This window comes from Xiphophorus couchianus, chromosome 10 (assembly GCF_001444195.1).
Source record: "Xiphophorus couchianus chromosome 10, X_couchianus-1.0, whole genome shotgun sequence".
In the NCBI taxonomy this organism is placed as follows: domain Eukaryota; kingdom Metazoa; phylum Chordata; class Actinopteri; order Cyprinodontiformes; family Poeciliidae; genus Xiphophorus; species Xiphophorus couchianus.
The window spans coordinates 12,633,507-12,657,751 of record NC_040237.1 but is presented as its reverse complement, the minus strand read 5'-3'; the positions used below and the strand labels follow the sequence as shown (position 1 = coordinate 12,657,751).

The following is a 24,245-nucleotide window of genomic DNA, read 5'->3' as shown; positions in this document are numbered from 1 at the left end:
ACAAAGTTGTTAATAAGGTACGGCAGCCATTACTACTGGTAATGCAAAAAAGGTATTAAAATGAATTACTCTTTTACCACAGTATTGTAATCTAATGCTGGAATTATTAGAAAAATCTAACTTTTAATTTTTATAAATTTGTTTAGTAGTGAAGAAAAATTCCATGTAAAAAAATTACCAGATATTCTCCCCCTGTTCATTATTTCTTTACGCGTTTTTTTTTTCTTTTAATCATTGGCATAATTTTGCAACCCCTAACACATCTTGTAAAATAAATGATGTTAAAGCTTTTTTTTGTAATTTAGAAATTACTTGGTAAAGTGAGTCAGGGTGTGTGGGAACTTTTAATTAGCACATTTCAGTTTCCCAGGGATATAAATATGATGCATCACGAATAAGAGATAAGAGAACCTGGACGTTCAGGTCAACAACTGCACAAAGACGGCAGAGGACCCAAATCTGTCTTTCGTCACACATAGTGAAGAGGTGGGTAAAGGTCTCCAAAGCTCACTGACAGAGAACTACCACTTGTGGCATCTTGGGCTCACCAAGTCTCCATGACAACCACTAGACACCATCTATAGTAGAACTCAGAACTCAGTACACATCTCTGGAAACAAACTAAGGCTTTTGTAATGCAAAATAAATAAATAAAATGAAATACCTTAAATGTAACATATATATTTTTTAAGTTTTTTTTTTGTTTTTTTTACCCCTCCAGGGGCTTTTTTGTGGCCTCTAGTGTCCCTTATATGACAGTAGGCTGACAGGAAACGGGGAAGGAGAGGGGGAAAGACATGCGGCAAATATCGTCGGGTCCGGGAGTCGAACCTGCGACGGCTGCGTTGAGGACTCAAGGCCTCCAAATATGGGTCGCGCTAACCACTACGCCACCACGGCATGCCCAGCATATATATTTTTTAATATAACTCAAGTGAAAAATTAATCTATTTGCGGGAAAGCTACTGCAATTTTCTCAGCTTGTCTCCTGTGGCCGATAACGCGGGAATTTCATTATTAGTCTACTTAATACTAATGAGTGAAATGTTTTGACAAATTTGTGATTAAAATATTGTTACACAAGTAGAATCTGGTTTGTTACCTAGTCAGCTTTTGGTCACACTTGGTCTTTGTGTATAATTATACATTAAAAATGAATGCAGAGTGAATAATTTGATGCATAACACAACGTATTTTACAAAAAAAGTTCAGTTTTAATAAAAACATTTTTTTTAAAAACTAGTCAAAGGATGTTTACCATAATAATTTCACTCTGCCTGTCATTGTTAGTACCCCTAGCCTAAAAAAAGCAGCAAGGATGTAAATAATAATAATTTGTTGCGTTATTTTGTACTTTTAATTAATAGAATCACAAAACCAAACCCCAAAAGCTAATTAAAAAGTAAAAAGACAGACATGGAATATTCAAGACCACACAAATTCAAATTCAACTGAATCCACCACCAAAAAAAAAGGCCGAAAAATGTCACATTGATTAAATCAGATATTTGCATACTGTATGAAACTTTTTAATTAATTTCTTCATGTGTTGAAATGAGCTCGAAAGCAACACAAAAGAGACAAATTACAGCTTGCAAATACAGACAGGAAAAAAAACCTTAATTTTCAGGGACGCATCCTGTGGTCTGATCAACCTAAATTGACAATTTCTCCATTTGGAAGGAAAAGTGAGAAATGTTCATGCATGAGAAGATCCTCCTTACATGCGAGTATTTTTGCTGCAAGAGGGACAGGATGGCAGCATTTTTAAGACTTCAGCCAGTAAGTTTAGACTTTGGAACAAACGGGTCTTCCAAATAGATAGTGACCCCCAAGCATACCACCACATTACCTACAAAGTGGCTTAAAGAACAACAAAGTAAAGAAAGTTGGCCTTTCTTTGGAGAGGCCAAAAGAAATCCCTGATCTCAGTCCGATAGAAAACCTGTGGGCAGAGCTGAGGCGATGTGCGAGAGCAAGGAGAGTAACCAACCTGACCAAACAGCTCTGTCAGACAAAATATCCGGCAAACGTTCTTTGGACGGACACCCAAAATGTTTAGCACAGTCCAAACTTTTAACTTCAAAGCAGGTAAAGAGATAAATCTTAATCAATCTTCTGGCATTCATCAAATGATGATAGTAATGACCTGGAATGGGAAATGCTGAGTCAATGAGTCTCAGAGGTTTTATTTCTGGTAGGAACAAAAAATATGGTGTAATGGCCTTTATGTGCTTCCTTAATTCCAGTCCTGCCTTGGTCCCCAGCCTGTTTCCTGCATGACTAATGATGCACCTAATTTTGCTTGAGCAACAACTATTTCTGAGGAACAGTCGACATCTTGTTTAATGTTCCGTTACCTGACCAAGAGGAGGACGGCATTCGGCTCTGACCGATCATAAATACTCATGTTTGGGAGATAAAGTATCCTCCCGGCATTTTTCATCAGGGCGAAAGGCACAATGGTTGTCAGTCAAAGAGGAGACGTCTCCCCTCTGCCGGAGTCTGCAGACGACGAGTCTGCACCATGCGCACTTCTCCGTCTTGAGTGCTCACTGTTTCGCTCTGCAGGGCCGCGCCGCGCACTCCGACGCCTCGTCCTTAACACGGCGACGGGGATTCGCTGATGAAAATGTCAGCTTGAATTTGATACTCGGAGGAGAGGAGGCAGAAAAGGGATCGGGCTGTGCGTCACGGAACAGATAGCAGATGGAAAATGAGAGATAACATTCGCTACACACGCGGCGGATAAATGATGATGCACCTGAGCTGCGAAGGTTCTGTCAGAAATCTGCTCAAGCATTCAAGCTTCGGAAAGATGGGGGTTTTTTTCTTCCTCTGCAGAAACATTTGAGTTTTAAATCAGACTCTCCCTCAGGTCTCAGAGGATCACAAAGTCCTTTACAGTTTAAGCAATTTGAAAAAAGAAAAGAAATGAGATTTGTCCTTCGCTCCTGGAATCACAGTCAGTGAGATGAGACAAAAGTCTGCTCTCTGTCGTGACTTCCCTCTGAAGCTCGATCTGGAGTTCATTATCGTTTTAGCACTAACGTGCTTGCACTTCATTGTCAGCGGATTTAATTTTTAGCAGTCCAATATGCTGCAGATTTCTTCCAGGATTGTTCTGTATTCTTCCCATCAACTGACCAGATTCCCTTCATGTTTCAACAAGTGGACGGCGTGTTTTTTCCTGTTGCCCTACGCCCAGAAAGGCAACGTTTGTTGAGTGTATGATTAACAGCTGTCCTATCAACAGGTTGTCCCACCTGCAGCTCCTCCAGAGTTACCATGAGACTCTTGGCTGCTTTCCACTGATATCAACAGGAAGGAGGTGGCAATATTCCCTCTGTTGCTGGTCAATTCATTGTGGTGCTGACACTTCAAGTCTGGTTTAGATTAATAACGAAATAACTGCTAATCATCTACCAACGTCAGTGTTAGTAGTGCTAATGGTGATGAGAGATGAAGCAGTTCTACAGATTACAGGAAATATTATGGTTAACACAAAAAATTAAAAAATAAAACTGATTTTGGTTTCTACTTTTTTCTTGGTTCTCTGATGTTTTGCTACTACCTTGCAGAATCAAAGCATCACCAAAGGGACACATTTAATTAAAAAAAAGAAAAAAAAAACCCAGGAAATATGTATGGGTGGACTCAGAAAAGCTTTGAACGGCTGACCTACGCAGGGCGCAAAAATCGGCAGGTTATTTTTGCCGGTTTCAGTCCAAATAAATAATTTACATTGGAAGCAACCATCCAGTGATAAACTGCTGATTTATATCAGAGGAAGTGTATCTGCTGTGGCTTTAAGTCAGATGAAGCTGAGATAGTTTGCACATGTGCAGAAGATGAGACCCTGGATATGCCATAGAAAGCATGTTGCATAGGAACATAGGAGGAACAGAGGAAAGGCAAAAAGATGAACCAGATGATCCACTGTGGCGCCCCCTAGAGGGAGAAGCTCAAGGAAGATGACAAATAAGATGCATCTTTTAGGATATTTCATGTATCTCTACACTGGACCAAAAAACAAATTAATGCAGCAGTTCCTATCTCTATGTCGGGGAATTAGTACATAAGAGAAAAGCTCGACATCTTCTAATGTGTCTCTGAAACAGATATTAAGGATTTTAACTTCTTTTACAATCATGTTTGATTACCTGTTCTTGAGTCTTATCGAGAAAGAGTACTTATAAAAAGTGGAGTAATTTAAATACAATAGAAATAAATACAAAAGCATGTTTAAAAGGGATTTTTGTGTTTCTAAAAAGAAGATATGCACTTTAGTCATTAAATCCTCAAATTAAAAGGGATGTAAAAACCTTGACTGCGTCTATAATTTACGGTTCACACTTGTTTCTGATGCAGTAGTTGCTCCTACACTTCCCAATTTCAAGTTAAAATGCACCCCAGAGGGCGTCTTGACTTCATGACTGCCTGCACAACAGAGGACTGGCTGCCGTGAAAACCTTCCAGACTTGGAAAGACTTCAGACTTCCCGGATCAATGATTCTCTTTCAGCACCTGCAGCAGCAGCAGAAGAGACCAGACTTCAGATCAGCTAATCACTACTCTCAGCCAAGCTGGGTAGTTCGGTCATGAATATCGAGCAGCGTTTAGTTGCTTCTGACCCTGTGGTTCAGAGCCGGGAGGCGTGTATGTTCCTTGGCCTGGACTGTAAATACGGCTGCAGAACCGATGACGCTGGAATCAGAAGATAAGCAGGCTGTGATGTTCGACCGCTGGGGTCTTTATCAGGGCGGAGAAGGCGACGAGAAGAAAATAAAATGCTACATTTGATGTGGCGCCAGGCCGCCGGGCAGACACTTGAGGACACTTGACATGGTTCGTGACGCTGGAGTTAGATTCTAGCAGAGTTTCTGAGGCGTTTCAACAACATGGTCCAGGTTTATTATCAGACCAGGAAAAAGATTCTGATGTTTTGTAAAACATCTCAAATTTGTAGTCTTTTTTTTTTTTTTTAAGATTTACATGAAGACATGGAGAGTGTTATTGTCTGATAATAAAAAAGAATGCTTTTACTTTTTATAAATTTTACAATTATTGAAGCAAATAAAAAAAATCTGACATTCACTGTCGACTTAATGAAATACAACTACTTTAAAACTAAATTTAAAAAAGTTTTGATGAAGTGAACTATAGCTACTGTTGAAATTATACGGTTATACAAATGTATTGTATTGTAAGTACAACATTTCTTTGAGAAGTTATCAGTCTTTTTACACAAATAACTTAAAAATCTGCTTTCTACTCTACATAGCATGAAATCTTATTTAGCATATTGCACTGTAGCATTTACAGATCATGCTGGAATAATCCATTTTTATAAAACATACTAAACTTTTATTAATGTAAGTACAAAATCACATTGTTAGGTAAATATATTCGAGTTTATTTTTTCAGTGGGAACAAACCTCAGTTCAGTGGAAAATCTCTGTCATGTGTAGGACAAACATTTAGAGCTCTACTAACTGGAAACTTTTAAAAATTAGAAGCTCTGTTCTGATTAATGGACTGATTACTGAAGCATGTTTGCTCTCTGTTCTATCTCAGCCTTCATCTCTTCCTGCTTTACTTCACAAAACAGCGGCGCCGACCCTGCGCTGCGGTCAGAGACAGAATGCTTTCAATACAGCACAAATCCTAATTAGTCTGGCTTCTGGAACATTCAATTACCATCCAACTGAGCACATTGAGTCAACGAGGTTCAGCCTGTGCACTGTGATGATGAAGGTCGTCAACTCCATTCACTTGTGCATTCAGCTAGTTTTCATTAAGAGAGCCGCAGTAAACCTGAAGTTTTATCTTGTGAATGACGTTTTAGGTCGCGATTGGAAAAGATTTCATAATGAAGCGGATATTTTGGCGCCACTTTATAATTTCACGTGTTCTGGTAACAGTGCGCATTGTTTTCTTTTTAAATTACCGTGAAGAGAGAGAAACTATGAGAGCCGAACAAAGGTATTTCTTTTTGTTTTTTTGTAACAGTTCCATTTCAGCTTCAGAATAACCTCTCAGTGCAGTTCATGCTTCAAGATGTCTCCTTCTGAAGAGAGTAACACAGAGTCTCATTGGCAGAAGTGAAAAACGTCTAACTTTGGTAGCTGATAAATATGAGTGCATCTGCTCCCTTTGTTTTAAAATGTATCCAACAACATTAAGGCTAAAATAAATAGCCAATGCTGCAAATATTTACTCTCCACAACATTGATTTATTTGCTATTTGCTAAGCCTTTAAAACTTCAAAAGTATTATGATTGCTCTTTCAAATGTACATAAAAAAAACACCTGCCTCTGTCTTGTTTGAATTAAACTGAGCTTTTTATATTCCTTTGGTTTAAAAAAAAAAAAAATCTGTGAAACCAGAGACTTTGCAAAAGACAAGTGTTCGTTCAAGACAAAGTGAATTTAAGATTAAAAAAAAAACTTTTGTAGTTTCTAACATTACAAAAACGCTCAGCAGCCCTCCTGCTCAATTTTCCACCTCCCTGAATCTCCAAGTTTCTGAGATTCAACGCAGCGGGTTTCATTTGTGTGAGCCGTCTTTAAAAGAACAGGCTCACGTGTTTTTCAGAACTTTTGTCTCCTTCTCTGCTATCCAGCTTTATAATGAACACCAACAGAAGTTTTCACACTATGAAACTACGTCTTCAGGACACCAAATCAATACAGACAAAAAAATAATTAAACTAACAGAGATTTAGAATTTTGATTTCTTTGTTTGCAGATCTTTCATTTTATTTCTTAAATCTCTCAAGAAAATCACAGACCTCTCAAGTTTCTTTTGTCGGTATATTTTGCATACATAATGTAATTTATAAAACTTGACCGTAGAAGAAAAATAAGCTATGCAATTTTAAAAAAGACAGCAGGATGCAGCTTTTATCCAGAGAGGATAATCTATTGGTAGACTGATCCACATTTCAATCATCCACATAAACATTCAGAAAACAGCCGTCAGTAATAGAACAAGAATCGTTTTTTGAACCTCAACCAAAGAAAAACATCAGAAAGAACTGTAAAAATCCTGCTCTTGGTCTGCAAAAAACATTACTTTCTCTTTCAGCACAATTTCTGGAGAATTCCTTTCTGAAAAGTTGTTGGAATAGCTACTAAATTTACCACACAAGTCATGTGACTCACGTCAGTAAACAGCTGAAGAGCCACTTCCCTCAGACAGGGAAACTACAGGTATTAGATGACCAAGTCCTACCGCCCACCTGCAAAGTTGGCCAGATCAGAGAGGATATGGAGCAGCTTCCTGTATTCCAAAGGGTTATAATAATAAGACATTCAGGATGAATTTATACACACAATTAAATCCCATTCAACCACACACTTCTACGACAACCTTCTGGCATCATTCTAGGTGGATATTTGACCAATTTTCTACATATAAAGTTAGCTTAAAGTAGTTGGTTTCCTGCCATGGACCTGGCTTTTAAAACCGGTTCGCAAACTTTCAACAGGGTTGAAGTCTGATTTCGGGTGGGCCCATTTTGAAGCTTAATCTCATTTGGGTTTATCCTGTCCAAAAGCAGTTTGGATGTGTTTGGTGTTTAACTTGTTCAAAACACCAAAATGTGTTCATGTTCCAACCATCTTGCTGTGGATTTGAACTGAAGTTGAAAAATTCAGAGGCAGTGGGTTTTCATTACAATGAATGCCTGCTATTCACAGGGGTCACAGACGTAAAGCTAAAATCTGTGAGTACTTGATATCCCCCTAAAAAATCCTTTTAATTGCCAATTTTAATAGTACAAAACCAAATAGATATGAATCGACACAGTGGAAACCGACTCAGTACTACTGCAGATGCTAACATCTGCAGGAAAATAAAAGGCACTCCAGGGTTAGGTTGCTTTGCAAACACCTGCCACTAGCATATTAAGTGGCATTTCTGTTCCAGAAAAAAATCTAGGTGAGTACTAAACCGCAAAAAGCTATTCAACGCAACTGTGCAAGTGGTAGTAAAACCGACCGACTGCATGATGGTGCCCCCACATTGCTAGCAGTACTGTTAGCACTTCCTCTTAGACTCTTCTTCTCTTACTTGAGCGGTCTGATCATCAAACTTTTGCCCAGAATTCGGCTGACTGTTCCATGTGGGCAGCTGGAGCTTTCAGAACAACTTGAAGGTATCAGTTTTCAAGCTCTTGGTCATTTCTTGGTCAGCACTCTCTCAGATTATGGTGGTATAAAAATGTATCCACTAAGGACAGTGACGTGTTCCAGCAGTTTCCATTCATAGCTGAGTTGAGCCCTGTTGTTTCCTGGGTTGGTCCCGTTTGTCCTCTGAAATATTCTGCGTTTACTAGATACAGGTATACATTTTGACCAAAGCGGTGAAAAAATTTGAATAACCTGTTCTTACAGATCTGACCGAAAACATGGTAATGGAACCTAAAGTTGTTTACAAGAGTTTTTACCAACTGGTACAAATCTACTAGAAACATTTTCAGATTTGGACCATGTAAATATTTAAAAAATTGGTCAATCTAATAAGTGCCAAATAAGAAATGCTTCTCATCTTGTATAAATAAGCTCTCATTTGAGCATTCAATAACCAGAAGGTAACATGCTCTGATCTTGTAAGGTCAAAATTCTGTTCAGTAACACATAACAAATTAGGGCGAATGCATATATTCAACTCTATAGTTCCAAACATCTTTGCAGTTGTATGTTGTATCATGGCCCAAATTAAAAAAACAAATTAATATGAGCAGACTGAAACCTCTGACAACTCTAGCTAATAAAATATGTTTCTTTCAATTTGCTACCCACACAGACCAGCAGGTTCGCTTTATTAAAACATTTATTCCACTCAACTCATTTTGACTCATTTAGGAGTAAATGAGCTTTAAAAGCAGGATATCTTCACATTGTTTTGCACATTAAGAAGTTATTTCTTAAATATTCTGTTCAAGCAGTATCTTTGTGGCTTTTTTGCTTAGTGTTAAACTGCATGATTAAACAGAGGTTAAAGAACTCCGAATTAGCAGCTCAGAACGTTTCCTTACAATCTCTACAATATTTGCAAATTGAAAATCCTCAAAAAACTTAATTATTAAAACCTGCAACACATACGATGTAGCTTTCACCGCTGTACCTAACTTAAAGTCCCAACACAGAAAAACAATTATGAAAATACCAACTGCACCAACTGAATTCAAATCTCATTCACAATGAAATTAATCTAATTATGTCAGACAAAATATTGTAGTAATAATTTCCAAATCGCTCTTCAACAGGAAACTTTCATAAAATAATTTCAAGTTCCCTCTCAAGGATCTGCTTTGTCTCCAGATAAGCCAATCAGGTAACCCCAATCTTTACTCCCCCAAAAATCACTATTTTTAATGTTCTTTTATGAGAATCTTCACACCAGCTCAATAACTTTACTGTTTTCTGACATTTAATAAGGCTGCTATTTACCCTCAAATTTACAGTTTTGATGGGGCAGAAATGTCAGGCTCTGCTAATGATGTTCCAGATGTCATTATGAGCTGGAGACGGAGGCACAGAGCCTGACATGCCGTTGTTCTGCGAATTATGGGTTTCCTCAAGAGGTTTACAAGACACAGACATATTTTTAAAAATTTGTCTGATATCCGTAAAACGAGTGTGACTTTTTGCTCTGTTTATAACCAATAAAAACAACTCCCCCCATAAAAAATTTTTTCCTTTAATGCATGCATTACATGACACATAACTTAAACACCTTGTCAACTGGAGCTGAAATGTTTCCTAAAGTCATTACATGTGGACTGCAAAGCTACAAAATCAAAATAATCTCACTATAGCTCAGAATATTCACAGTCTATGTAATGACATGCAATAAGATTAGCTCATTTGTAGAATTGTTTATGCTTCACTTCCACTTCTTCAACCTCTAACCGAACCAACCTACTGCATTTTCACTTGTCAAGTTAACTCAATTTTCTTTCTGGCAAATATATCATTTCTTCATTAGTTATACATTCTTAGATTGTATGTTGTGTAGCCTAATTAAAATACGTCTGAATCGCCTGCCGTGGTGGAGCAGGAGTTAAGAACAGCCCACATAAAGAGGCCTTAATCCTCGACGTGGCCGTCACAGGTTTGATTCCCAGCCTGGTGGATCTTTGCTGCATGTCTTCCCTCTCTCTCATTACCGACTTTCCTGTCATAGAACTTTCAAATAAAAGCTACTAACGCCTAAAAAACCTTAAAAAAATAAATAAAATATATGCTTGAAAAATAAATGTTAGCAAGTAAATATCAGAGAAGACGACAATTAAAGACAATATAAGTGAAAGTAAGAGGATTCTGGAGGAATTGCAGTGAGCAGCTTAAGCTAGACAGCTGTGACCTCTGATCCCTCAGACAGTGCATCAACACACTCCATTCACTGTAATCGACCCATGTTCAATACCAGAGATCTGCTCTTGTGAATATTTAAGAATTTAAAACTATTAAGAAAAAATCTGCAAATTGAAGATGAAAAATTCCTCCAGAGATTCAGATGTTGTTTTTTTTGCATTTACATCTAAATAATTCATATGTTTACAGGAGTTGCAGACAGAAGCCAGCAGCACGAGATGTGGTTCACCTCAGGGTGAGCCGCTCAGAAAACAGAAATCAGAAAAGCGCATGTTACCGTATGGCGTGGTCCATGCGTGACACGGTGAGGTACGCTGCCAAGTTGGCCGTGTACGACGAACACACGATGAGCGTGAAGAGCCACCAGCTGCCCATGACGATCCGCAGCGCCACCGAGCCGACCATGCCGTCACCTCCTGCAAAGAGATGCGCGGCACACGGGGGTCACCGGTCAAAATCTGAACACGGGTACTTGTGAGAGGTTTCAGGGCGAAGACACGCTGAGCATCGAGTGGAAGGTGACACAGGTGTTCGGGGGAAACGAGGCGCAGGTACCAGGCCGGCCACCTCTCAGTGACCGCAAAGGTCGAACAGAGAGAGGTGCTTTATCACTGCAAGCACAGAGCCGGAGTCTAATCACAGCCGTCGGTTCAAAAGGTTTCCCAGGCAACCTGCCAGACCATAATAGATGCATCTGGGAGCCTCTGCTGTGAGATTCTGTGCGTGTGTGTGTCTTCCAGCTTAAGGATGTGCCTCCAAATGTGTGGTTTGTTTCTGCCTCTGAGTGTCGGTCTATTGCTGGGCTGATATTTCTATCTCTGTGGGGACACTTCAGCTTAGAAATGTGAAGCTGGGACTGGGGAGGTAGGAGGTGGGGGGGGGAGACTCGAGGACGAAAAAACAATTCAAAATCTATTTTGAGAATGTGACAAGAATGCTGAATTCTAAAAGACAGACACCTTCTAAAATAGTTTGTAAAGTTATTTTGTTGTTTCCATGCGAAACAACAATTCATACCCAATAAAACTCAAATGTGAAAGAAAAATTCAAAGGGAAATCTCGCAGAGTGAAAAGTGCAAAACACAATTCGGCTCCCCAAACTTCAGAAGTTTTTGGTACAATATTATACCTTATTTGAAAAGGAAGTAAATTAGAGCACAGACACGCTGGTGAGAGAGAAAGAGTTAATGCCAATCACATACATGTCCATTAGTCATGTGACAAATTACCACCATTCTGGTTAGAATTCATTGGACTAACATATCGACTTCTTAAAGCTAAAGTTTCCAGCCATCCACAAGTCTTTTTAAGTGGGTCTGATTCTAAGAAGGCGTGATTAAAAATAGGACATTTATATCTTTAGGATTATGATTGCAGCTGTAAGGAAAGTCATCACAAAGAACTGAAAAGAAAGACTGAATGTAAAACAACGAAACACCGAAAGAGTTTCATACCAGAGTCACTGACATTTATTCCAGATTTTTGAAGCAAATCTGTGACGCACTGATGCTTTTAATACCTTAATATAGAATATCAGTGCTAAAGTTAGCTACATTTCCCTGTGCAAAAGCTGTGTTCTTGTGTCTCCACGTAAAAATATGTTGTAAATGGCTTATGGATATCTGCCATTGAGGTTCCACTGTTTCTTTCTTTATTGTTTATTCGAATGGGGACTAGCGTCAAGTATAAACAAATACCGAACACTAGCCTTCGCTAGCTCACAACACATAGCCATATGGGCCTTTAAGAACATAAAACAACTTAATAAAGACACCGAAACATAATAGCAAGTTAGTTTGAAAGTTGAAAACAAGTACTTCTGTCCTTTAACTAACAGCGGGAACTTCATGCTCACCTTGCTGAACAAATGCTCCATAAACAATCCAGATGGCGCTGTGCAGCGTGCCCGAACCCACTCCGTTGGACAGATGGCCCGGCGGTGCATTCTGGGAGGAGGAGGAGCGCAGAGCTTGCAACCTGTTGAGCAGGAAGATGAGCACTCCCACCACCGGGATGGCGGCTGCAATGCAGGCCCACACGGCCAGGTCGAACGGCGCAAACAGGGAGAAGATGTTGATCTTCTCTTCGGGTTTTCGCAGAAGGATGCCGACACTGTAGTCAAGGTAGCGCTTGCTGAAGTCGACCACGTTCTCCCTCTCCGGTGTGATGGTAATGGCTGACACGGCGAGGTCGGCTCTCTGCAGGAAGAGAGAAGGCAATGGGACAAAGATGGACGTCGAACAACTACGTCTGCTTTCAAAGTAAGGTGACTTAACAATGGAAACATTGTTAGGTGAATTTATTCTGCACACTTCCATATTGTGTGTGTTTAATTTAGAGTTTAGTTTTACCTTGTTGATGAGATCCCCAATCATCCCATTCCATGAGCCGTTGGGAAGCTGAGAGCCGTATTTGCTGTCTGCAACCTGAGTAAAATAATAAAAAAAATATTTAGATTTTTAAAAATTTTTTATTTTAGTTAAACCCTTAGCACAATGTCACCAGGTGACTCAGAACCCATCCAATCACTGAACAGATGCTTAGAACAGATAAATGTGTGGATGTGCCAAAACTTTCTCCAGCTGAACAGAAACAAAACTGAAGTTATTATTTTTGGACCTAAAGAGGAACGATCTAGAGTTATAGATCTAGAGTTATAGATCTAGAGTCAATGCACAGCTTCAGTTATTACAACTGAAAACTAGAGATCAGGCCCGAAACCTGGGAGTAGTGATGGACTCTGACCTGAAGCTTCAGAGCCACATTAAGACAGTCACAAAGTCGGCCTTCTATCACCTGAAGAACATTTCCAGGATTAAAGGACTAATGTCTCAGCCAGATCTAGAGAAACTCATCCAGGCGTTCATCTTCAGTCGTATTGATTATTGCAACAGCGTCTTCACAGGTCTGTCCAACAAATCAATCAAACAGCTGCAGCTGATCCAGAACGCTGCTGCTCGCGTTCTCACTAAAACCAGGAAGATAGACATAACACCAGTTTTAAAGTCCCTCCACTGGCTCCCTGTAGCTCAAAGAATAGACTTTAAAATACTGTTGTTAGTTTATAAATCACTGAACGGCTTAGCACCACAATACATTAAAGATCTGCTGTTGTTGTATCAACCTTCCAGACTCCTCAGGTTCTGGTTCTGGTCTGCTCTGCATCCCCAGAACCAGAACCAAACGAGGAGAAGCAGCATGCTTGTATGCACCACAAATCTGGAACAAACTTCCAGAAAACTGTACAACAGCTAAAACACTGACTTCCTTTAAATCTCGACTAAAAGTCCACCTGTTTAGAATTCTATTCGAACTGTAATTAATTACGAATTTAATGATGGAACCTGACTTAATGCCATGATTTAATTGTTGATTCTATGTTGCATGACTTTGTGTTTTTGTGTTTGTTATGATGTAAAGCACTTTGAAATGCCTTGCTGCTGAAATGTGCTATACAAATAAAATTTGATTGATAGCCAAATAATTGAGAAAAAGCTGAGCAGAAAGGAAGGAAGAAACTAACCAACCAACTAATGAACCAACAATCAAGCCAAACAACCAAACAATGAGACAATGGGATATGGCTGGAAATTCAAATACTTCCCAATCATTATCCACACCTGAATGAAACTAAAGACAGACTTTTCCAGACTGCTCTGGAACCCTGTGATACATATAAACATTTATTTATATTTATAAAATGGTTTACCATATTTGTGTACAAACACTTTTGAAAATCAGTGCTTTTGAACCCAGCTTTATGTTCACCTTTTGTCACTTTGCGTATTACGTACACAAAAGACAAACCAATGCAGGGAGTTGTTGTTTACCACTTTGCCTAGCTGTCTTTTTCTTGACCTGGTCGGCATGAAAGTGGCGAGCTTGAAAACTCGGAGGAAATTGTAACACTAATTTAGTCTTAATGCAAAATGTGGTCTTCAAGGGGAAAAAAAACACAGTTTGCTTTCATATTTCCCTGGAGGTCCTTTCACTCTGATTTCTCTCAAATTTGTTTGCATAAAGGAAAGGAAATATCCCCCTCCTTACTTTTAACTAAAACCTGAGAAGATTTATGAATTTTTCTATCCCCTCTCAACTTGCTTGAACTTGTCGTTCTCTTTTTTATTTCCTGAAATTACTCTGTAATACAAAATATTAATGGCTGGCTTCGGGAAAAAGCCATTTTTTCCTCCCTTCCCTCCCTTTACCAATCCAGTTAAATAGTTTCACTAATGCAAGTTCTGCATTTGCACATTTTAAATGTGTGAAAAAGCTAGAAGTCGCTGTAAGTCTGCCTGATAAAACATTAAACTTAAGCAGAAAACAGCTGGGTGTGAAGCTCAGTCTGACCTGGTAGATCTCATATTTAAAGCCCAGGATCTTAGCGAGGGCGTCCAGGACGTCGATGGAGAATCCTTTATATCTCTTGGGCTGCCCGAGGATGTTCTCTGCCACCATGACGAAAGGATCCTCCTGCGGGAAGCCAGTCGGAGAAAGGAGGGGGTGTTAGTGAGGATAAAAGTCGCAGCGTGAGTGAGGCTTCGGCTTCACAGTAAGAGCGGGAGTTAAAGGAACTTCTGTCAGACTGAAGGGAAAACTTGACGGCCACTGTAAGGTCGGGGTGTCGAAGGCAGTGTGTGCCACCGTGGCAGTTGTGTTAGTGTTAGTGTTACTGCTCGGCTGCACTGACACCTGGAGGTGCTGCAGCTGCTAACTGAGTGACATGCAGTCATGCTCTCAAAGAGCCTAAAGACAAATTTGTTTAAGAAGGTAAGGAATCTAATTGACAAGAGCACGGCTCCTTAATTTAACTGAATAAATGACAAAAGTTCTGGAACAACTTCCAGATATTTTTCCTAATAATCTATAGCCTCTTGTTAAACAAACACTGTTTTACTTGTGAGTTGATATGAGCACAAACGCCTCATATCAACCGATCAGCATGGTGGTGAAACCCTGGTGATTTAAGACTTGCCCTCCTAATACAGAACCTGGTAACATTTCATTTAATTTATTTACCGTAATTAAACAATGTAATAACCCACTGAAAAAAAATCAAGATCTTATTATGATGGTGACCAAGTCAACACCACAACGTGTCATGATAACTGCAAGCACATAAAAGATAAACAATAAAATATAGCCACAGGTCTACAATTTTGTACGCCAGAGGTTTACAGTAAGACAGAAAACCACCGGTGAGAGTTATTGCTGCTAATTGAATTATGGTGGACAAATGTTATAATATTTGTTTTCTTATTTTCCAAACAAAACAAAGCTAGTATAAGATCAAGTCAACACCAGGCACACAGGCATCACTTACCAACAGAGTGACCACTTTAACCGTCAGCCCTTGCATCCCGTTCTCTATGCGACTCTCCTTCAGGCTGCCGTTCAGCCCATGAACAGAGTCCCATGTCGCCAGCTGCAGAGAGGACGGAGAGAAAACAGCTCGTAAACAAAAAAGCGTGCAGTTCTCAGGCATCAGCGACACCCTGCTAGGTCTAATCATGTCATTTGTTTAAGTGTCAGAGGTCCTCGGAGTTAAGAGACCGCACCGTGCAACCATCAATTACAGAACACGGCGCGCAGGCTGCAATTTGACCATTTATTCACTTATCTCATTGGCTTTCATGTGGCACAGAGCTCTGCTGAGAGTCGGAGACAAAACGCAGAAAATAAGGCCAAAAAACATCAAGAGACATCCACTGCCAACAACCCACTCTGCTGTTCTCCCATCAAACACAGTCATGCACAAAGCAAACCTGACCTAGTTAGGTCTTATATATCCACTGCCCTGTTCAACCACCTAATCGGGGAAAAGAGCACAGTATTAGGCTTTATTGAGTCCAGTCTGTATGTGGAAAAAAAAAATAACAATGTTTCTTCCTGCAAGTATAAATGAAAAAAAAAAATCCTTTTCATCTTTGGCAAGTTGTGCTGTGAGTTTTCTCTGAAACTCTCTACTACAAAGTAAACCTACAGGGTAAAAAAAAAAAAACAATACCTGTGCAGTGAAAAAAATCCATATGGGTTAATTAAATAGCAGTACATCATTATAAATGCAGAAAAAATATTTAAAAATTACCACCAATACCCTGAATGTCAAGAGTTCCAATCAGCCATAATGGTGCTGATGACGTTTATCACAAGTTTTCAGTTTCCTACCCCGACATATGGCAGGTTGAGTCTTTGCTAGTTCACTACAAAAACCAACTTCATGCAAGAGCTGGAGGCTAGCTTACCAAGACCAACAACTAAATAAAACAGTTTATGTCACCAGAGTTGATCTCACTTCATATCTGCCTAACAAAAGACTATAAAACTATAAAAACTGCATACTTCATGTCACACAGTCAATAAATCTTGGTGCTAATTAGCTTTGCTGTGTTTTTATAGAACTAGCTTAAAACTAGTATCACAAGTTTAGCTGGAACATTGTCTGTGGATACTGGTATAAAACCAGCTGCTGAATATTAGTCAGTAAGAAATAGGAAACAAAGTTAGTTTATCATCTTAAAAAAAAAGAATCTACAAACAAATACATCAGCCTGCAGCTGTACATCATGGACACCACCTGAGCCATGCTAACGCTCCTGATGCTAACGCTCCTGATTCAGCACTTTGATGCTTAGCAGCCTGTTTTAACCAGATCTTCTCCATTAAGAGTGGACGAGTTCATGCTACACAATAAAACTGCGAATGCCTTTGTTTGTGTCACTACTTATGCGTCATTCTGATAAAAAGACCAACTCAGTAACCATGGTAACATACAAAAACAGCTATTTTGTTTCTTTTTTTCCCCTGTGTGAGGAACAAGAGGGTTTGTTTCTAAATTCAACGTGCCACAGAGAGCTCTCACACGGGTTTATTGATTTGCCGGGACTCACACTGACACATGTCTCTTCACCGTTTATACCCACTGCATCCATTTTAGGGTTTTTGCGTGTCGAGAGCTCTGTTGTCTTTTTATTGTTGTTGTTCCAAGAAATAAAACACCTGATTAAATATAAGGCTTTTAAAAAATAAAAAAAATATGGTTTTAATAAATCAGTTCAGCCAAAGAAACTCCAAATACCATCAACATCATTTAGGAGAAAACAAACATGGTCTATGAAATAATTCTAATTCACACAAACTACAGCCTTTGATAACATGTTTCAGTCTGTTTAATATTCAAAACTGAATACAGAAAAGCTAAATTAAACACAGTGCAGTAACCTAAGGTAGCACAGCAACTTATTAGGCTTAGAGACGACTACAACTTCAATAATTGGGTTAAGTTTAGGAATGGGGGTTAGATATTTGATTCCCTTACGAAATGAAACCACTGCATTTACTCAGGGGGTTTTGTTTTTTGTCTGCTATTAATTTTTTTGTGATCTGAAACATCAACCATAATAAAGAAGGAAAGAAAACAGAGGGAAGAGGTCATACAGTATGTTTTTACAGCACTGTATTTGACAACAGGCAAATGCTTTAAACTTACAGGATAAACCCTTTCCTCCCGTGCTTGTTTTCCCCGAAGAGGCACGGCCTCATGAAGGTGGATGAAATCAGAGCAGACCTTTCAAGGATGCTGAGATAACAGAAGCAGCAAGAGTGATGGACACGATCAGAGGGAGAACTGGAGGGAAGAAACGAGGAGTGCCTCCTTATTATACTAAGAGCTATTCTCAGCACTGCTGTCCTCCGCATGATCTCCATCCATCCCTCTTCTTCTTGTGTGCGAGAAAGTGGGGGGTGTTCCTCATTAACACGGATAATTTATCTTCTCTGTTTAAAGTCGCGATTCCATCCAAGTCTTCCCCTCCATCCAATCTAAACAGTAAAACCATTACGGCCGCCGTCGAGGTCAGAAGTGGATAAAATACTATCAACGAAAAGTGAAGAGAGACGCCAGTGGGACGTCTGTTGTCAGGACGATGGAGATGCAGGCTTTATAAATTTGTGATCTGGCCGCAGGAGCAGATTAGAAGTGAATTACAATTTAAGGTTCTTTACAGTCTGACTCTTTTTGCAATGTCACCTCCATAAAACACTCAAATAATTAAAAAAAATGCTCCTAGTGTGATGTAAAATTTAGTGTCTCCTATCATTATTATTTACAATAATTGTGCATGTAAAAAACTTTTTTTATTTTTTTTTTTTTTATACTGGATAATAATTAAAAGTAAGCAGAAAGGCCTGTATCCCAGAAATTAATTAGTGTTTCCAACTGTGTCCTGAAAGTCCTGGAAGGCTTAAAACATCTGGGGGAACAGACCAAAAAATGACACTGCACCAGAAGACAAAAACTGACCAGATTTTAGAGTTTCCTAGTCTCTATGGTGGGTTTCTTATTGGGCCAAATCAGCCAAAATTTAATCTGTAAATGAAGCACAGACACATGTTTCTGTCCTTGTTTCTTTATGGTAGCAAAGCAAACTCAGAAACTCAGAAACTGTTTTTTCCCTTTACTAGGTAATTTTACATAATTTAATCTCAGAAAGTTGATTCCTACCACAACAAACCTAGATACTCTGTTCGTAATAGAAGTTCCAATATCTTGCAAAGCACACAGATTTTGGAGCGTTTGATTTATTTGTGTTAAGGTTTTTGTGTAAAACTGCTTCCTTTCATGCTTTGAAACATGAAGTGAGCCGTCTGAAACTGATTTTTTGCTTTTCTCTGTTATTTTTTGTTATTACACAATCTATTTTCAATGTGGACAGACAGCATCTCTAATCCAAGTTCTTCACCAGACTAAGACCAGGAAAATGTCTTTATTATTTCAGACAGTATTTATCTATTTAGCACCTGCTATATCCTGCTGTCATTCCCACAAAACTTGTCAAGATACTAGAACTTCTGCTCCATGAAGACAAGACCACAAAACCCCTTTTGTACCCAATTAAACTACCTACTCAGTAACTCAAAAATCCCAAATCAGTGTCATTTCGGTGACGAAGAGGCTCAAACAACACCTGCGATTTATGACTCTTATAATAAAAATGTCTTCTGTGCAGACTCAACTGCAAATTTTATGTTGTTCTGGTTTAGGAGGAAAATAAAACATTCCTGTCTGCAACCATCAACAGATCGGGGCTGTGAGTACGCTCTCTGCACTTTATCCCTCAGGACGTCTGGATGTGAACACACTTGATTACACGGCTACACTCTCTCTCTCTCTCTCACTGGTCTTCATTGTCCAACACGCCTCGCTTTATTTACAGAGCCAGTCAGGAGGTCAGTTGAGGTTAAGAGCTTAAATGGACTCTTTAAAGCTAAAAGAGGGCATCACCGAACGGAGCACTCAGACCCAAACCTGTCTACTTTTGGGCTCCTATAGGTCTGAACAAATATGATTAATGTAGCACTTTGCAGCTGAACAGGTTCTGGTATTATTTTGTCAGCTCAGCCCAGTATGTGTAAATCGTTTCTTAATATATTTTCCAATGCCAGCTGAACTAAGCGAAAGTGAATCAAAGAAAATCAACATGGGAGCTAAAAATCCATATAAAATTGAAAATTGGCCTCCTACAGCAACATAATTTGCCACAAGTTAAAAAAAAATCTGAATGTTGGAAACAAACAAAAGTAATAAAGGTAAACAACAAACATGAACACAGATTAATTTCAAACATTTTTAATTAAAGCTATGAATTATTTTTAGTGGATGTTGCACAATTGAAACATTTAGCGATTGTATGTAATAAGGATTAAAACTTTTACATCAAACTTCATTTGCTGGCTAGCTAGCTAGACAAACAGACAGCAAGTCTGATAAAAAAATTAACTCCAAGATTTTTTAGCTGAAGGCGGACTTTTCCTACAACTGTCATATTACTGGTGTTAATCCACGTCTTAATTGTGTCTCGGGACTAGAGAGAAAAGGCCATGGACTCTTGCTCAATTGTCCAAAATCCTGTTTTCACAAGGAAACTATTTTAACATTTCATTCTTAAAATTAAGGTGTCGTAGTCGAAGTGAAGTGAAGTGTGGCGAGGCAGACAAGCCAAACTCTTTCAGGTCCAGTGTGAAGTTTAGGGAGCCATGTCATTTATCTGCTACTGTCGGTCCACCGTGTCTTATCAATTCAAACACCCGTATAGCTGTCTATCGGGACATTTTAGAGCACTTCCCTCAACTAACAAGTTTATGGTGATGCTGATTTCCTGTCCTGCCTACACATCCAAAAGAACCAATACCTCCTTTAATGACCATGGCATCACTATGCTGGACTGGCCAGCATACTCCCAGAGAGAATCAATAGGGTATAGTCAGGAGGGAGGGGATAACAGACATCAGAGCCAACAATGCAGATGAGCTGAAGGCTGGCATTAAAGCAACCTGGACGTTTTAACACCTCAGCTGAACCACAGGCTGATCTCCTCCTGGCTGCTGCAACGATGCTATAATCCATGTAAAACCAACCAACTGGGGAATACATGGAGATACATCACAATAGGCACAAACTTAAACAATAATGTCTGAATTTCACTAGCTGTGAATTAACTCTGAATCTTTACGATTTAAATTTTTGATTTGAATCGGACATTTTATTGACATTTTCTATCTTGCTAAGATGAACTGATATGCTTCAGTGTTGACGCATGGCGCTTCGACGGCGTCCTTTTAAAATATTCACGATAAAAACTTGAAAACATCAAAAGGTTTTTGGTCTTTAAAAGAATAACTTGGTTTACGGAAAACAGACGAGAGTTTTCATCCGTTTTTCAGTAAGAAGCTTAAAATTTAACGACGATCAGCTGAAGCCTCCTCATAAAGCAGCGAATTTGAAAGTCCGTCCCGCTTCCTCGCCCGCTCCTTCTCATCATGTCGCACCGTTCTCCCCTGAAGAGGTCAAACGCGAGGATAAATCTCCACCTCGCTCATGCATTATTCCCGATTCCCCCCTTTTCACTGAAATGCCAGGCCTTCCCTCTCCCCTCCTGTCATCCAAACAGACGGCCTGGTTGTATTTCTGCAACTCGCTCTCCCATGGACAGCAGAGGGAAATGTCAGCAATTGGCAGCGTTTCTCACCTCCCCCCGCTCGAACCCCCACACCTCGAGTCCTCCCCCGCCTTTTCTTTTTACTTCCACACTTTCACCTCCTCCTCATCCTTCCCTTTGATTGGTGATTTAAAATGACTTTTTAGAGGGTGTGAGTTACAGCTCCGAGCCCTCGTGACTCGGCTGTCGCTGCAGTAGATTTGTCCCAGAGATCACCTGTCAGTCCGACAGCGTGGGCTGCGTCTGTAATGCTTCTTCTGACAGAGCGAGGCTTGGCGTGTGCAGAAGCCATCTCTTTGTGCTTTATGCTGCGTTGAACACTTATTTACCTGGCAATAACTTACAGAGTGACTTGAGCTGATTGAGTTCAAGCGTCTCGGCTTTTGCACCGACTTTTAATTATCTTGCAGTGAAGAACGATGCTCTTAGCGAAAATGTTTTTAATGGAATCATGACGCCACCAGTGCAGAGATTACATTTAAAGCAGCACGTGAGTTTGAGTCAGGTGAGTTTGAGTCTGTGTGAATGTACAGTAAATACTTTTGATAAAAAAGAGTAACAGAGAAGTCAGTTATTTTGAAGAAAGCCATCAAGTAAACTCTTGATCACCTAAATAAACTCTATATAATTTAGGTGATAGATATCTAGATATATATACAGTATATATACAGTATAGACCAAACGTTTGGACACACCTTTTAATTCAATGAGTTTCCTTTATTTTCACGACTATTGACATTGTAGATTCACACTGAAGGCATCAAAACTATGAACAACACATGTGGAAATATGCACTAAACAAAAAAGTGTAAAACAACTGAAAATACCCCTTATATTCTAGTTTCTTCAAAGTAGCAACCTTTTGCTGTGATTACTGCTTTGCACACACTCTGCATTTTCTTGATGAGCTCCAAGAGGTAGTCACCTGAAATGGTTTTCACTTCATAGGTCAACCTGCCCTGTCAGGTTAATAAGTGGGATTTCTTGCCTTATAAATAGTCATGAAAATAAAGAAAACCCATTGAATTAGAAGGTGTGTCCAAACTTTTGGTCTGTACTGTATATATATAGATATATTTATATATCTAGAAGAGTAGTTAACAAAATCTAGGAAATAATAAAACATAATTACCTATGTGTCAAAGTAAAATAGCTTCTATGTGTTGGTTTAAAACCAAACATGACACTAGCTTCATTTCTATTGACCATATATACATTTGTTTAATGGAAAACCAGCTATTTGGAAATAAAATAATAAAAAAAATATATATATACAGTATATAAAAATGTTTTTGATGAGGATGAGGTGGTTTTTCGGCTGTTTTGAAATTAATGTACTTAGCAAAACTGCAATGTGAGCACTTTTTCGACACCACACAAGTCATGTGATCAACAACCAGACGTTGCTATTGGCAGAAAAGACAAAGAAGACGACGACAGGAAGTGGCAGGTGGACAACGGCGCAGCATGTTTCTTTAATGACTTATTGCCTGAACAAACTTATTCATGTGTGATTTTAATTGTGTTTCTTATATATGCATATAATGGAAACATTACAATTGGGAAATTATTTTTTTGTTGTTGTATAGTTTTAAGCACACTTGCAATGCAAAGCGGAGTTATTACTGTTAAGCGATAGTATTTACCATGTTGTAATTCAGAACTTTCCTCTCTGCTGTCTTTGTTTCTTTGAACACAACAACGTCTGATGAAAGAGATGATTTGATGTTTCTAATACTCACCGACCTTCACACTGTGAGAGACAATGACTTCACTGTTAAGTTTTCATAAGTTATTTTTCTACTTCCTTTTAGCTTCACCTTAGCATCGACTGGTGAGGGAGTTAGAGCAGCGTTAGAATAGCAGGTACACTTGCACATTTTTTGCTCAGGTCCCTCTTGAAAATGAGATCTAGATCTCAACGGGGTTTACCTGATTAAATAAAGGTATATGAATATGAATAAACTTGTTTTAATTGGACTTTTACAGGGAGAAATTTTAGAAAATGCTGAACAACTAACTTCACACCAGCGTACTTTAAATTATGATCAACGGCATGAACTCAAAGGAAGCTGTATGTTTTCTTCTTTGGAATATAGAGAAAAGAGAAAGAAATAGGGAAACGAGTTCAAATTAACTGCGTTGCCATTTTATTTTATTTTCCCCAAGCATCTGATCAATTTGACCTTAAAGTGGTACGAGTTATTTTGAGCTAAGCAGAAATAAAAAAAACAACCTTCTTAGTGTTCAAAACCAATTCTGACAAATACAGCTGAGGTTTTTGTTTTATTCTCTTCAAGCATTCCCCTAAAATCCTGTGGCTTAACAGAAACACAGGGAACTCACTTTATCCCTAATCATGCTTAGGAAGAGTTCCTATAAATTGGCAGCTAACAAGCTGGCGATTTATAGGACGATATAACGCAGCTTATATTGTTCTTATTTCAGGAATCAGAGTCAATAAGCCAACAAGAAAGCAGATAAACAAAAAACCCAGGAGAAACCAGTTTGCTCTACTGGAAAATTCAGTCTGGATAAATGATGGACCGACTCCAACAAGCAATGTTAGTATAGCTTTCCTGGTAGTTTCACAGACTGATCTCTGACCAGGTCTGCCATACCTGCTACTGCACACCTAAACACAAATCTGCTTTAATCCCTTTCAAACTGTCACTACCAGAAGTGCTAAATTGAATGTATTCCTTTCCAACAGAAACATGCTGGTGTAAAGACGATGCACTGTGTTTAAGGAAACATGCTATTTTTCAATTCCTGTTCAGAAGAAGGCAGAAGGTTTTCGTTAACATCATAAAGAGCAAATAATAACATCATGAAATAACTAAATTAATTAGTTGGTTACTG

General features: G+C 39.0%; 1 protein-coding gene across 4 annotated transcripts in view; it reads right to left on the bottom strand.

Annotated features, from left to right (window-relative positions):
- grid1b (glutamate receptor, ionotropic, delta 1b) overlaps positions 1-24,245 on the bottom strand; it is a 461,341-nt gene that overhangs the window by 33,812 nt on the left and 403,284 nt on the right. For all 4 annotated transcript variants that reach the window (XM_028029850.1, XM_028029852.1, XM_028029851.1 and 1 more), the window contains exons 9-13: positions 15,710-15,811; positions 14,737-14,859; positions 12,738-12,812; positions 12,242-12,584; positions 10,664-10,802 (exon numbers count right to left, since the gene is read on the bottom strand). In XM_028029850.1, the coding sequence (XP_027885651.1) occupies positions 10,664-10,802; positions 12,242-12,584; positions 12,738-12,812; positions 14,737-14,859; positions 15,710-15,811 (782 nt within the window). The remainder of the gene's footprint in view (positions 1-10,663; positions 10,803-12,241; positions 12,585-12,737; positions 12,813-14,736; positions 14,860-15,709; positions 15,812-24,245) is intronic.